Raw genomic sequence first — 15,423 nt, forward strand, 5'->3', positions numbered from 1 at the left:
AATTGTCTACTTACATCTACTCTGAAATATGAAGGGGAGGATTGCCAAAATGGCCAAGTACTGCAAATGTTGGCTGAGATGTAGACCAATCATAATTTTTTCACAATGATGGTGGAGTATAAACTTTTCAATATCAGTTCTCTCACTTTTTATAAAATAAGAAACTATTTTTAAATTAAGCATGAAGAAAGGAAAACAAGAAAGGCTAAATATTAGGTGATAAGAAAGAATAGAATGCACGTAAATGACACTTGGTCATAAAAGAAAATAGAATGCTAGTTGTTCTAGTTTTGAATGTGTCCTGGATTGTTTCATGTTAGGTAATGCATAAGTGCTTAAGGTGTATTTGATAGTTAAAGTGTAAAATCCAATGTGATGCTGCAGATATTCAGAATGGCTATTCTAAGTATGAAGATGGAAGTTTATTAAGATGTATACAATTTGAGTCTGGTTAATCTCACTGTGTGATGCAAGTTATTTATAATGAAGTTTTTAAAATTTATTTATTTCTGTTTTTATGTGTCTGGGAGTTTTGCTTGCATGTGTGTCTGTGAACCACTTGTGCAATGCCCACAGAGGCCAGATGAGGGTGGTGGATCCCCAGGAACTGGAATTACTGACAGTTGCAGCAACTATATGAGTATTGGGAAGTGAACCTGGAGCAGCCATTGTTCTTAAACACTGGTCCATCTGACCTGTTCCTATGACAAAATTTTAATAAATTCTAAATTTTTAATTTCCCATTGAATGAACAAATAGTTTTCTTCAAATACCAAATGGAGATGCATACACAAGATTTCTTCAATAATGCCCATGCATCTTTATTCAGAAGAGCCTGAAATTTAAACAACCCAAATATTCATTTGTAACAAAATAAACAGATAATGGAATATAATGTTACCAATGAAATGCAGCAAGCTGTTGACTCACATAGTAGTGTCAATGAATTTTAAAAATATTTAGCTCAGTGAGAAGACCAGAAACAAAAGAAAGTGTTCTATTGAATCCTCCATATATGTGAATGTTAGAAAGACATAAGTGAAGAAATTCATACAATTTTTGTTTAAGGAAATAAGGGGACAAGCTGGGTTGGTTACAGTAAAACTTCTATGGATGCTCAAATTGTTTATGTTAAGAACATTAGGAGTTGTATCTTTATATAGGGTAGAGGGAGAGATAGAAGAGGAAGAATGCAGAGAAATGGAATGAATGAGGGAGAGAGAGAGAGAGAGAGAGAGAGAGAGAGAGAGAGAGAGAGAGAGAGAGAGAGAGAGAGAGAAGTAGAAAGAGTTGAACTTTGAGGGGAATGTTGTATTAGTATAAGGAGGAATCGAAGGGAAAATGGGTGACAAATTTGATAAGAATACATTATATATTTGTATGAAATTCCCAAACAAACAAAAAAAGAATAAAAACCAGGTACCTCTGAACCAAAACAATAAATAAATAAACATTAGAATTGTAACATTTTCCACTTCCATATATCTAATTTTATGTGAATATAAATTTATGTGAATACAAATTAACTTCTGAAACCTTTTATTAAGCACATCAAGACCATATTTTATACACCTTCCAGGTTTCTTCTTAATAGTTACATAATCTTTATGTTGTTTACACTGTGTTTTGGACACACCACTTTTGTTCTTGGAATTGCTTCTTTCGATTGCTTACCTTCATCATGTTTGGTAATTATAGTAACTACCTCCCATGATTAACTCTAATTTTGCAGTTTAATCTTTTCCTATACAACTGGACTTATACAGAATTCTTCCCAATGTGTTATCTTACAGTGTTCCAAAACAGTTCTTTACCTGTGTCTCACATTAAATGCTTTGCTTTCCATTTAAAGTATCTATTTGACACCTAAGTACTTTTTGCTTCATATGAATGCTGATGAAGAGTCATATGCATTAATTCTTAAAGAACATACACTTGCTGGGCAGTGGTGTTACACCCCTTTAATCCCAGCACTCAGGCGGCAGAGCCAGGCACATCTCTGTGAGTTCCAGGCCAGCCTGGGCTACAGAGTGAATTCCAGGAAAGGTGCAAAGCTACACAGAGAAACACTGTCTCGAAAAACAAACAAAATAACAAACAACAAGGACATACACTTAATAATTTCAAAATACTTTCCTGAGTCTCTTAAACTAATTATTGCTTTATTCCATAAACTACTGAAATAGTGCACATTATTATCTTTTTATTTGACCAAATTTACATTTCCTCTGTCTTTTATCTCTCTTTCCTCACTCTCTGTCTCTATCTTTTTCTCTCTGTCTTTATCACTATGTGGTCTTGGTAATACTGTATCCTTTAACATAATCTTGTTTATTGACACCTGTATGCTTCAGAAGAATGATAGAGACAGACTGTACCACTACAAACTAGTGTGTCATCACGTCTCAGAAAAAAATTTAAACTAAGAATTTGCCATTTTACAGGGAATTAAGAGAAATTTCTCAAAATTAACATGTATACATTTCAAGATGTTATATATATTACCATGATTTCCTTAAAGATTTTGTATATATATGCTCTACTTTCTTTAAATATAACCTATTTTCATTTCATGTAAAATATTTCTAAAAATGTAAGGAGATTAAATTATGTGTAGTGATATTGAAAATTACATAACTAAATAATTGCTAGATATCTCATCTTATAAAATTCCCTGTATTGATAAATAGTGAGTTTATACTAGGGCTGACACATCTATTTATTATGAAATAGTCTAAATTGTTCCTTTCAGATTACCTAGCATAACAGTATGACTGATTGTGGGACTTAGTAATGATTGCCCTGCCCACCGATGAGAAAATTGGGGGAAAGGAACCTCTTCTCCTGAGAATATTTTAAAGAAAAAACTCTTTGTTCCACTTGACTCACTCCATGCTCAGGAACACAGACCAAGCTAGATTAGAACAGACTTGAGTGCCAGAAATTCACTATGGTGCACATCAAACTCTTGGTAATAGCCCAAATTATATCCCATTTCTGCTGAAAACGCCTGATAGATTTCCAGCTTTGTCTTAAACATCAGACTTTAGGCAGGTAGCACCAGACCATGAACTTGCTGTTCCACATGTGTTTCTCTTGTTCTCTCATTCCCCTATGCATTCTGTAGAGCTGGAATCTCAGCACTGCCTGTTGCTGTCACATAATTTCTTCCCAGATGTCACTGACTCTCCCTAACTCATCCTTCATGGATGGATCTGCAATAAAGCTCTTTTCTTATCAAAAAGCATTCTGATTCTATACAACAGCGTGGAAGGCCTGCTCCCACCTTTTAAAGGGTTACTATGAGGAGGAGAGAAAAATAAAATATTAGCTAGAATGATAGGCCTAGCTGACAAGAGAAAGGCAGAAACATAGGATAGCTCGTGAGGACCTGGGTCAATATCCATCAACCCAGAACTTTATTAAGAAGGGCTTTTTTTAACAATGCCACAAGATGAGGCCAAAGACCTCCCGCTTGCTAGATATAGTCAACTATAGACCCTTCCAGATAGCTGGAACCCAGGCCAGTGGTCTAATCACTGTCTTATACAGGCCTGTTGGTAAAGCAAGCTCAGATCTCACTAGTAAACCTCTGTGGACTCCCACACAACAGGGTCAAAGAAGCAAAGATAAACATACAGAACAGTTCTAATCACTGCTTGTGCCCAGGGGTCAGAAACACTTAGAAGTCTCCAAGCCAAATGGGAGTTGTTTGCATGTGCTTGAACATGCTAAACATGGGAAAAGGAAAAGGAAACATCTTGCCTAGGCAATTCTTGGCAGAAAGAAGCATCCATCCCAGAGGAATAAAGAAAGATCTACGGGAGCAGAATTCATGCACCAGGAAAATGTAGGAAGTTCTGTATTATACACAAACTACAAAACATTGTAAGAACTTCTGGGAAAGTTTTGCCTTCCTGGCCAATTTAATGAAAATAGAGTTGCTTTTATGTTGACAGAAACACCACCACTTTGGATTAAGGCATAATGCATCTGGTTTTTCCATCACAGACAAATACCCAAATGATCTGCTATTCCCAAATAGAAGCGAGGAGACCACAGCATATGTCATAGAATACATAAGGCAGAAGGCTTTCTGATTATAATACTACAAAATGACTACTGTCATCTTGGTTTATTATCATGCAACCACTGTCTACCATCAAAAAATGTTTCTTAATTCTACTGTATGAGTTTTCACATGTATAAATATGAATGGGTAAAGTTAGAATAATAAAAATTGTGAAACATCTTGCTTGAGTCCTACCCAGTTATGACACCTATGAACCATATTAATGACCAGCATGGCGTGATAACCCTAAGGTTGCAGTAATAGCATACATAACTTGCCAGTAACGAACAGCTCTCTAGTTGGACTTAAGACCCACTCAACAAATGGAAGGCCCTGCCTGATCCAGCAGAGTTAGCTGACTATCCAGTGCTAGTGATTATTGATGAAAAATCTTCCCCTATGAATTAATAAAACAATCATAAACCCTAAAAAATATAAGCACTTGTCCTTATACCCACAGATAAGTGCAGTCTTCACCTCTCTCAAGGAAACTTCTCTCTGTGCAACAGACAGGGACCACTACTGAAAACCACAACCAATCAAAAGGCAGAGCCATGGAGCCCAGTCATAGTGGACATACCTATAAAATAATCTTACATCTAAAGCTCAAGAAAAATTTACAGGGAATAGGGTTGAAAATGTCTAAAAGTCGAAGTATTAGGCAGTTTATTGTCAGATTGTGTCTTCTAGTAATATCAGAAGCTATATCCACGGAATTATCCACAGGACTGCCCAAAGGTAAAGTGAACAAGGAGGACAGAGATGAAAATGCCAAACTGGACAGAAAAGAGCCAACCAGTCCCTCCACCCACACAAATATCAAAATGTATTTAATAGATCCACACTTACAAGGAAGTCAAAAGAACCACCAACTACAAGGAATTAAGAGACTTATCTTAGCAACGTAAAACTGTGGCTCTGAGTCTGATTACATCTCTGTATGGCAAAAAGAACGTCAAGATTTCTGCAGTACTGTGATATAGCTCCAGCAAGCTACATTTCAAAAAAGAAATCTTTGGAACTCATAAAAAGTAATGAAATATAAATATAAATTTTTGGAAGAAAGAATAGCAGATGAACCATAAGGACATGAATTAACAGAGAATATGATGCCGTGTGAGAGAGAGAAAGGCAAGGACACAGTGAGTCAAAAGAACAGGCAAAGACAAGTCAAACCCTGCCAGTACCACTTCCAGCTTCTAATCGAACAGCCAGTTTTGTGCACAAGCACAGTCTGGAGGGCCTTAAGGTTGCCACTTGTAATTTGCTTTTCCCAGTCTCTCTCACTAGATTCAACATTGACATTAGCAACAGCATTTCTTTAAGCACAAAGATCAACAGATGCAGACGTCTTCAGTAAGCAAAACAGAACATGATGCACATTAGCACAGAGTCATCTCTAAAAGAAACACCAGCAATAAATAGATAAGCTTTCTGTTTATATTACTATACATTACATATTGGTTAACATTCCTTTTGTTATTATCTGGTTCCTCCATTTGGTCAAATATTACTAAAAAGGAAGCAGGTTTTACTTTATTTCTCACTATATAAACCTTGAATGAATTACATAGATCTAATTCTAAACAGATAAATGTGGTTCGAAATGATGGTTGTGTGTCCCTCTATGTTTAGCAGGGTTACCTTGGAGAATGAATTAAGTTTCTTTACACCATTTTTTTTTTTTTTGGTTTTTCAAGATATGTTTTCTTTGTGTAGCTTTGGAGCCTGTCCTGGAACTTGTTTTGTAGACCAGGCTGGCCTCAAACTCAGAGATCCGCCTTCCTCTGCTTCCCGAGTGCTGGGATTAAAGGCTTGTGCCACCATTATTTTAATGATGACATTAATAAGTTTAATTACTTCACAAGGTGTAGAGAGAGCAACATGTAGAGAGGGGCTTGGAGAAATAGATCAGTAGTTAAGAGTTCCAAGCATTCTTCCAGTGGATCACAGATGCCTGGAATGACTGCTCCAGGGAATCTGATGCCCTGTTTTAACCTCCACGAGGACTAAGCACATATGTGATCAATTACCCAAAGCTTAACATCAAAGAAGTTACTTTCTTTTTTCTTTCTTTCTTTCTTTCTTTCTTTCTTTCTTTCTTTCTTTCTTTCTTTCTTTCTTTCTTTCTTTCTTTGCTTTTTCTTTTTTCTTATTTTGCAGTAGATGATGATTAACATAGAAAGCCCCAACTGGTCAATCCACAAAGAATAAAAAAAAATCCTCAGCTCTAAATAGGATATCTATATCACCCCTCTTTCCCCAGTACTCAGAGATCATAATGAGAGAAGGGACAGAAAGATTGTAAGTGATGAAGATAATGGACAGCTACTGTGAAAGATTTGTTGTGCTCATTCCATGAGTTGGCTGTTTGAAACCAGGAACTTATGCAGGGACACTTGGCTTAGTCGGGGAAGAAGGGACTGGACCTCCCTGGACTGAGTCTACCAAGTTGATCACAATCCTCGGGGGAGGACATGTCCTGGAGGAGGTGGGAATGGAGGGTGGGCTGGGGGTAAGGGGAGGGCGTGGGAGGGGGGGAGAATAGGGGAACCCATGGCTGATATGTAGAACTGAATGGTATTGTAAAATAAAAAAATATATATCAAAATATCACATCAAGAAAGACACTTGGAGGAGGTGGGAGTCGGGGATGGACTAGGGGGAGGGCTGGGGAGTGGGAGGAGGGAGGACAGGGGGAATCCAATCCATAGCTGGTATGTGAAATTAAGTTAATTATAAAATAAAAATACTATAAAAAAAGAAAGACCCCAAGATGACAAGAAGAAAGCATCAGTTCATCACAAATCCATTTGTGTTCATTCACACAGGCTCATATGCATGTTTCTGTCCTTGATTTGTATCATTAGCAATAAATGTCTATATCCTAATTACATGTGCAATGTCAATGAAAGAACACTGTCTAAAATAGATGCCACACAATATATGTTTCAAATGATACAGTTGAAGGAGTTTAGCCATGTCAGATGAAGAACAAGTCAGAAGGATTCAATGAGCTAAAGTAATGAAAAGGAGAAAGAAACAAAAAAAAATCTCCACTTATAATCAGTTCTATAAACTTTGTACCTTGTAAACAAATATTATTAAACAGTTAAATCAGCTTCAATTTCTTCTAAGGCTGGAAACAATTAAAATGTGTACCAATGAGATGTTAAATCTATGCAGCTTTTATGTATCTATTTTCTCTAAAATTGTCAGAAGTGCTCTATGAGATGGTAGTATTTCTCACTGTTATGTTGCTTAGTGTTAACAAAATGTGCAGGCTTTCTCAAACAGCTCTTGAGCAAGAAACCCACCACAATAACAAAATCACTACTTCTTGATGCATCATTTTCCTTATGATATAATTCTTTGCAACTAAATGTGAAAGAACAATGAGTATAATGATTTATTTAAAATACAAATTATAGACCCATGCTAAACCACAGGTCATGGCTGCCAGATAACCAGGTAGGCTGCCTTCAATCTTTCTTCCTTCTCTCCACTCCCCCAGATGCAATCCCCCAGTCTCTTCTCTAGCCCTGCAGCAGAACACCAGCTTCAGCCTTCCCTCAGTCCTGTGCATGTCTCCTGTGGATCCAACAACCTGTTCCCTTTTAAACTCCCTCCCCTACTTGTTGTTTTCTTCCATACCCCAACTCCAGTAGGCTTCTTCTGCTAACCCAAGGATCACTCCTCCCAAGGCAACAAGTAGGTTGAAGTGGACCTACACTCCCTTACTGCTCCAGTTCTGTAGCTGGAAACCTGTTGTGATCTCCCCCTCCACCATGACCCCATTCCCAATGGTTCAGAAAAAGAAAGATTCTTTTTCAACATTTCTTCCCACAACTCATCCCAGAATCCCAGCTTCCAGCAGCAGGCATTCCCAGTGAACACACCAGATGAACAACCCAGGAAAATAGGCAACACACAGACATCACAGTTTCTGAAAATTCAAAGAGGAAGCAAACCAGGGAACAATACAACCAAGTAACAGAGACAAATCCAGAAAGAAGCACCTAGACCTATTATGATACCAAACCCAGATACCTAGACACCAGCACAAAAAATACAATCTATGAGAGTCAGAGTGATCTGTCTCCAGTAGAGGTCAGTTGTCCAAAGGTCAACATATTCTAATATAGCTGAAGAACATGAAAACAGCCTTTATTAATATGATAAGAGGTCCTTGAAGAGGAAATGAAAAACTCTGTTAAAAAAACTCAGGGAAACACTAACAGTATGAGGAAATAAACAAAACTGTTCAAGATGTGAGATTGGAATAAAAACAAAGAAAGAAAACACAAAGGGAGCAAATTCTGGAAATGGAAATTTTAAGAATTTGAACAGGAACTACAGAGGCAAGCTTCACTGACAGAATACAAGAGATAGAAGAAAGAATCTCAGATGATGAAGATACGATAAAAGATATTGGTACTTTGAGCAGAGAAAATGTTTAATCTAATAAATTCTTGACACAAAACATCCCTTGCTGGTGGCTGTTTCAGAGGAGCAAAAGGTGGCAACTGAAGATCAAGGTGTCATCCATCCAGAGGGAAACTCTCTGATGGGTCAGTCAATCTTGGTTTGGCAAGGTCCCTGATCACAGACCCTGAAATGTCTTTTGCTTATGCTGTACCTTTACATGTTTGCCCCTGTCATCTTCCCGTGGTATCTGGCATGGTGTGAATGTGTGTAAGGAGATCCTCACTGCCTGTAATGTAGCATGTTTATCTCATGGAAACATAGCATTCTACAGGGCATTTTCACCTGTGGATTATTATGAAGATGATTTCTTCCTAAGCTGTACTGTCTAAACGATGATAATAATAATGTTATTTTATACAGAGCTTTGATGAATAAAAATAAATACAAGGAAGTGTCACACAGCTAGAACACATGAGTTTCTATTGAGGAGCCATATAAACTGTGGCTTAGGTTAATGATTAAGAAAAGCATTTGAGTCCTAGTTAGCTCACCTAGCTTAAATTCTTCAACAGCTGAAACAATGCTTTGAAAATAACTTAAAGTTAGACTAAGATGTTTTTGTCAAATAGCTTTGAGGTAAAAAACTCAAGAAGATATTCTAAAGTTTTAGAAAGGCACATAGTTGAATGAAGAACTCTTTAAGGTCAGGGAACAAGAACAAAGCAGCCCAGTTATTACTAGCTGACACACCTTTCTTGCTAGGATTGGTTGATGACCAAAGGTGATGATTTAATTCCCTATACCCATTTTTGGCGTCACTCCCTTGACATTAAAAAAAAATATATTGATGAGTGGGTATGTACCATAAAATTTAAAATAGAGGTGACTGATTCTTTTTCATATATAAAAGTTTAGGTTTTTGATTTCTTACCTTTCAGGGTAAGTAATAAATTAATTGGCTCTTTCTTTGTAATTGCAAAATGCAGTCTGCCAGTAAAATACCTGACTGAGAAGAATACCTTGCTTGCCCAAATGGTTAATCTATAACTAGTTGCTTGGGTATGAATGTATGCACGTTCTTGGGATAATTTGTTTTTCACCTATAATAACTAAAATGTTTAATCATGTAAGGGATATGGAAAACAAGCTGTTTTTTATTGTTTGCTTTTTATTCATTGTAATCATTCACTTGAAAAACAGAAGGTAACCATATTGTAATTTTTATATTGCCTGAAAGATTTTGCTGGGCTATGTAAGCAATAAGAAAAAGAATAAAGATAGAATGAAAATAGGCTAGAAGGAAAACATCAAAAATGAGAATTAGAAGGAAAACATCAAGAAGGAGAGAGGACTAAAGGCAAGCAGCTGCCTCTGTCATTTCTATAGTTTTGGAAGTTTTTTGCTCTGCACTTCCTGTTTACTCAGGTAATATTATATCTTTCTCAATCTCTGATAGTGTTGAAGAAGAGATAGTTATAGTTTCAGTTTTCCTTGTTACCAAATTCAGAAAGGAATCTCACAAATGAGGTGTAAAGTTTACAATGTTGAGTGACATAAAAGTTTAAATTGTTTTTTTTTTTTTTTTTTTTTTTTTTTTGAAGAAAAAGTTTTGAAGTCTAAGGAGATAGTTTTGGGTGGGTAACAGAAGTTAGAATAGAAAGTGAATTAGGTATAAAACTTTGGACTCATCAAGATTGGATAGATAATGGAGTATTTTCTATGAATTTGCCAAATGCAAATGGATTGGATACTGTAATGTAATTCTTACTTGACAATTGTTTTTATTGTATATATTCATACTATGTTAATGCTAAAACTTTTCTTTTAATTTAGAGACAAAGGGGGAAATGCTGAATATTTGTTGAACTGTGCAAAGATGTGTTGCATTTTTAACTATGTAAAGATAAGTTTCATTTGTATAATTATGTAAAGATGTATTGCTGTTTTACCTTGCCTACCTGATTTCTGATTGGTTTAGTAAACAGCTGAATGGCCAGTACTGAGGGAGGAGATATAGGTGGAACTTCTGAGCAGAGAGAGTAAGTAGGTGGAGGAATTAGGCTCAAGAAAGAAAGAAAAGGGGAAGACAGGGAGGAAGCAGGAAAGTAGGATATACAAAATGAAAGAAAGGTAAAAAGCCCTGAGCCAAAATGTAGATGATTAGAAACAGATTAAATTAGGTTAAAAGAGCTAGTGGGACAAGCCTAAGCTAAGGCTGAACATTCATAATTCATAATAAGTCTCCATGTCTTTAACTGGGTAGCTGGTTGGCAGCCCAAAGAAAATTCCATCTACACACTCAACAATGACATGTCATTCAGACAAAAACCAAGCAAAAATACTGGAGCTAGCCGAAATTATAAATCCAATGGACATGTTCTGTTTCAACCAGACCAAAAAAAAAAAAAAAAAAAAAAAACAGAAGTTTACTATGAATCTCATTGAACTTTCTGAAAAATTGTCCACATTCTGGGACACACAGAAACTTCCAACAGATACAAGAAAATTGAAATAACTCCCAGCATCCTGTCACACCACCATGTATTAAAGCCGGATATTAATAACAACAGAAACAACAGAAAGCTTACAAACTCATGGAAACTGAACAACTCCCTATGGAATGGAGAATGGGCCAAGACAGAAATAAGAAAGAAACAAAATATTTCTTGAATTCGATGATTAGCAGCATATGCAGACTTATAGGATACAAGGAAAGTGGTTCTAAGAGACACATTCATAGCACTATGTGCCCACATTAATGAAAGAAATTTGAGTGATTGTGGAGGCCCATAAAGGTTTCCTAGAGAGATTCAGCTTGCTTTACCCAGCAGGGCTGCATTAGAGGATGGCTTGACCATATGTGTGGTTACCAGGTGATTGGAAAGGGTCTGCACTTGGCTGTGCTAGGGAGAGGTGTTTTGTTCCACCTGTTGACATTCCTATCAAGAAAAAAAAAAGCCTTTACAAGAGACAGAAGGGGCTGGTGGATAATCATACAGACCCTCCAGAGACTATCTTGTGTTTCTGTCTGTTTCTCTCCCCTCTATACTTCTATCTAAATATTTCTCAATCTTCCCTCCTCAAGAGTACCCTGGGAAAAAAAGTGGTAGCATGTGGGGCATGAGCTACATGAGCTACAAAGATGATGCCGAGAGGAAGTTAGCCCAAGTTTTTTACATTGAGATTAGCTACAAAGATCCGGAGATGATGTCAGTACATAAACAGCTCTTAAACAAAGAAATGAGTATAGGGTGACCGTTAAAACGATTGGTTGGGTCCTTCCACCCCATCCTAGGGTTCTGAGGTTTTCTGCTATAAAGGAGGCTTACTACCTAACAGTAAATGAGTTATTGCTTGACTTGACTCCCCACTGCATCTGATTGTCTCTGGGTAAGAGGAAGGCTGGGATACCAGCAAGTTGTGAACTTACCTTTTCTGGGTTCTAGGCCACCTCTTCAGAGGTGACCTAAGTTCCCGGTGGGGCAAGACCCCACAGTAGCAGGCCTCCCACAGAGAAATGGGTAGGATCCTTAAAAGTGGTCTTATACTAGCAATGTAACAGCACACCTGAAAGCTCTAGAACAAAAGGAAGCAAGCATGCTCAAGCAAAGTAGATAGGAAGAAATGATCAAACTGAGGGTTAAAATCAATAAAATGGAAACAAAAAGAAATATATAAAGAAACCATGAAACAAAGAATTGGTTCCCTGAGAAAATCTTCAAGAGAGACAAACCCTTATCCAAGCTAACTAAAAGAAAGAAAGAATATCCAAATTAAAATAAAAAACAGAGAGGGGGACATAACAGACACAAAGGATATCCAGAGAATCATAAGGACATACTTTTAAAACATGTAGGAGGAAGAGAAGGAAATTTGTCAAATTGATTTTATGAGAATACAGTTACCATGATACTAAAAACACTGGGAAAACAATACTCAATAAAGACAGAGAACTACAGACCAATTTTCCATATGAATATATATATATTCATATATATTGCATATATATATATATGCAAAAGTACTCATTAAAACACTTGTAAGCCAAATCTAAGAACACATAAAAGATTATCCACTATGGTTAAGTAGGATTCATCCCAGAGATGTAGGTATTGTTCAATATATGAAAATCAGTGAATGTAATCTACCATATAAACAAACTGAGAGAATTATGATCATCTCATTAGATGAAGAAAAAGTATTTGACAATACCTAACACCCCTTTATGATAAAAGCCCTGGACAAATTAGAAATACATGGAACATACCTAAATATAATAAAGGCAATTTACAGCAAGACTATAGCCAATATCAAATTAAATGGAGAGAAATTTAAAGCAATTCCAATAAAATCAGGAAGAAGAAAAGTTGTTTTTTTTTAACTCTCCCATATATGTTTAATAAAAGTACTTGAACTTGTAGCTAGAGCAATAAGACAACTTGAGATCAAGTGATACAAACTGGAAAGGAAGAAGTAAAAGTATCATTATTTTCAGACAATATATAGTGTAAATAAGAGATCCTAAAATTCCATCAGAGTACTCCTATAGCTGATAAACACTTCCAGCAAAGTGGCTGGATACAAGATTAAATTAAAAAAAATTAGTAGTCCTCCTATATACAAACATCAAACAGACTGAGAAAGAAATCAGGGAAACAACACCTTTCACATTAGCCTCAAATAATATAATATCTGGGATAACCAATATCTGATTTGAATTAAGGCCCACTCCATGAGAAGGACCCCACACCTGACACTGCCTTAGTAACCAAGAACCAGATACTAGGTATCTAGAAACCTAGGGTAAAACCAACCTCTTACTGGTTAAAATAAAATAGAATGATTCCTAATGATATTCTGCTATACTCATAGATCAGTGCCTTGTCCAGTTATCAAAGATACTTCTGGTACCAGATGGGAAAAGATGAAGAGAACCTCAATCATCCATTATTGGAGAGTCTAAATTGCAAGTCTTCATCAAATCCTGTCATTCAGAGCTTGGGAAATCCTGAGGAAGAGGGGGCAGAAATTTTGTAAGAGCAAGAGGAGATGAAGGACACCAGGAAAACATAGCCTTCTGAATCAGCTAAGCAAGGTGTATATGAGCTCAGAGAAACCAATACAGCAAGCACAGGGCCTACATGGGTCTGCACCAGATCCTCTACATATATTTTACAGCTATGAGAATTCTGACTGTGAGAACGAATAGGTCTCTGACTCTTGTACCTGCTCTTGGGAGTCTTTTCCTCCTGTTGAGTTGCCATGTTCAACTTTGATATGATAGTTTTTGCTTCATCTTATTATACTTTATTTTGCCATGTTTGGTTATTATCTCTTAGAAACTTGTTCTTTTCTAATGAGAGATAGGAAGGCAGTGGATCTAGAGGGGAGGGGATTGGCGACTGGGAGTAACTGGGAGGAGCAGAGGGAGGGGATAATTATAATCAGGGATATATATATATATATATATATATATATATATATATATATATATCCTATTCTCAATAAAGGAAAAATAACACAAATGAATAAATATTTCATATTTCAAAGACTGGTGAAAATGGAGGAAGCTAATTTTGAAGAGCTTCTTTTGAACATTAGGAACAGCAACAGAGTTAAAAAATATTTTTAATCCACACAGAAAAGTATGAAAGTACTCTTGAATGTCCAATTATTATCTACTTAGAATATTATAAATTAGAAGCTACAAAATCTTGACTATTCATAAACTTTGTGTAAACACCATTGTAAGTCTAAGAATATGTGGTATATGTATTTTTCTGACATTGCTTTTTTTCAAGTTACAAATCATTTATAATCATGAGTTTTTCTAAAATAGAAAAACATGTCTATTTTAAGAAAAATTTAAAACACTACTTTAACAAGCAAAGAACAAACTTACATTTTTAATTGACCCCCTTCAGAAATATAAAATTTCAGGGACGGAAAAATGGTTCAGCTGCTAAAAGTACAGGTTATTCTTATAGAGGACCAGGCTTCAATTCCTAGCACCCATACGGTGATTCTATCCAAGGTATGTGATACACTTATTTAACCTCTGAGCCAAATGGGCATGCATACACAAAATGAGTTTATACACACAGACATGTATGCAGGTAAAACACCCATGCACATAAAATTTACAAATATATATTAGATATGTGTGTGTGCATTTGTGTGTGTGTATGTAATTCAATTTGTAGAGAAATGTGAGATTTGTTTGTGCAAAAAAGTTGTTTTCTGCAATTATTTAAATAATTTCTCTGAAATTAATGTATTTCTCTATTATATAAATACTGAGTTTAAAGTGTTTCCTTTTTATTGCACTGCATATTTCTTTGGACACATACTTCTGAGAGAGACCTTTTATAGTATAATTTTACTTTGCTCCAAGTTATGAACACAATAAATGAAGCCTTGAGATGATTAGCTAAAACCCCAAACACCATAACTATTTTAAAGGGTCACATTCAATCTGTATTTATCTGTGGAGAAGTAATAATCACTATTATTAGGAAGTCAGACCTATGGAGAAAATTTGATCATTAAATTGGGTATTTTCAAATGAATAGTACTTACTTATTCAATATGAATTTATTATAACAAACTATATGATAAGCATTTTCTGTGAAACAAATAAGGCTTCCCATGGTATAGTTTACCTCCAATGTTCCACTGAAAGTACACTAACCTTGTCCTAAAGTTTGTAGGGTGAGGATGTCCATCGTATAAGGATAAGTAGTCGTATTCCTCTTCTAGTGCAAATGACTGAAAAACAATTTGTATTCTATTTCGTTCTTCTGCTATTATTACCCATGTACAGTTCGCACCATTTGGATATCCATATGGAAAACCAGGGCTTTCTATGGTGCCATTAAGTCCTTTTAAAGTTCCACCACATGTATAAATAAATCCTGCAACAA

At 36.0% G+C, this 15,423-nt stretch overlaps 1 protein-coding gene across 6 annotated transcripts in view; it reads right to left on the bottom strand.

The window, feature by feature from the left end:
• The window catches only part of Csmd3 (CUB and Sushi multiple domains 3), a 1,154,880-nt gene that overhangs the window by 1,009,049 nt on the left and 130,408 nt on the right, over nucleotides 1-15,423 (bottom strand). For all 6 annotated transcript variants that reach the window (XM_028867965.2, XM_028867960.2, XM_028867959.2 and 3 more), the window contains exon 2: nucleotides 15,192-15,414. In XM_028867965.2, coding sequence (XP_028723798.1) covers nucleotides 15,192-15,414 — 223 coding nt within the window. The remainder of the gene's footprint in view (nucleotides 1-15,191; nucleotides 15,415-15,423) is intronic.

This window comes from Peromyscus leucopus, chromosome 20, assembly GCF_004664715.2.
Source record: "Peromyscus leucopus breed LL Stock chromosome 20, UCI_PerLeu_2.1, whole genome shotgun sequence".
NCBI classification, from domain to species: Eukaryota; Metazoa; Chordata; class Mammalia; order Rodentia; family Cricetidae; genus Peromyscus; species Peromyscus leucopus.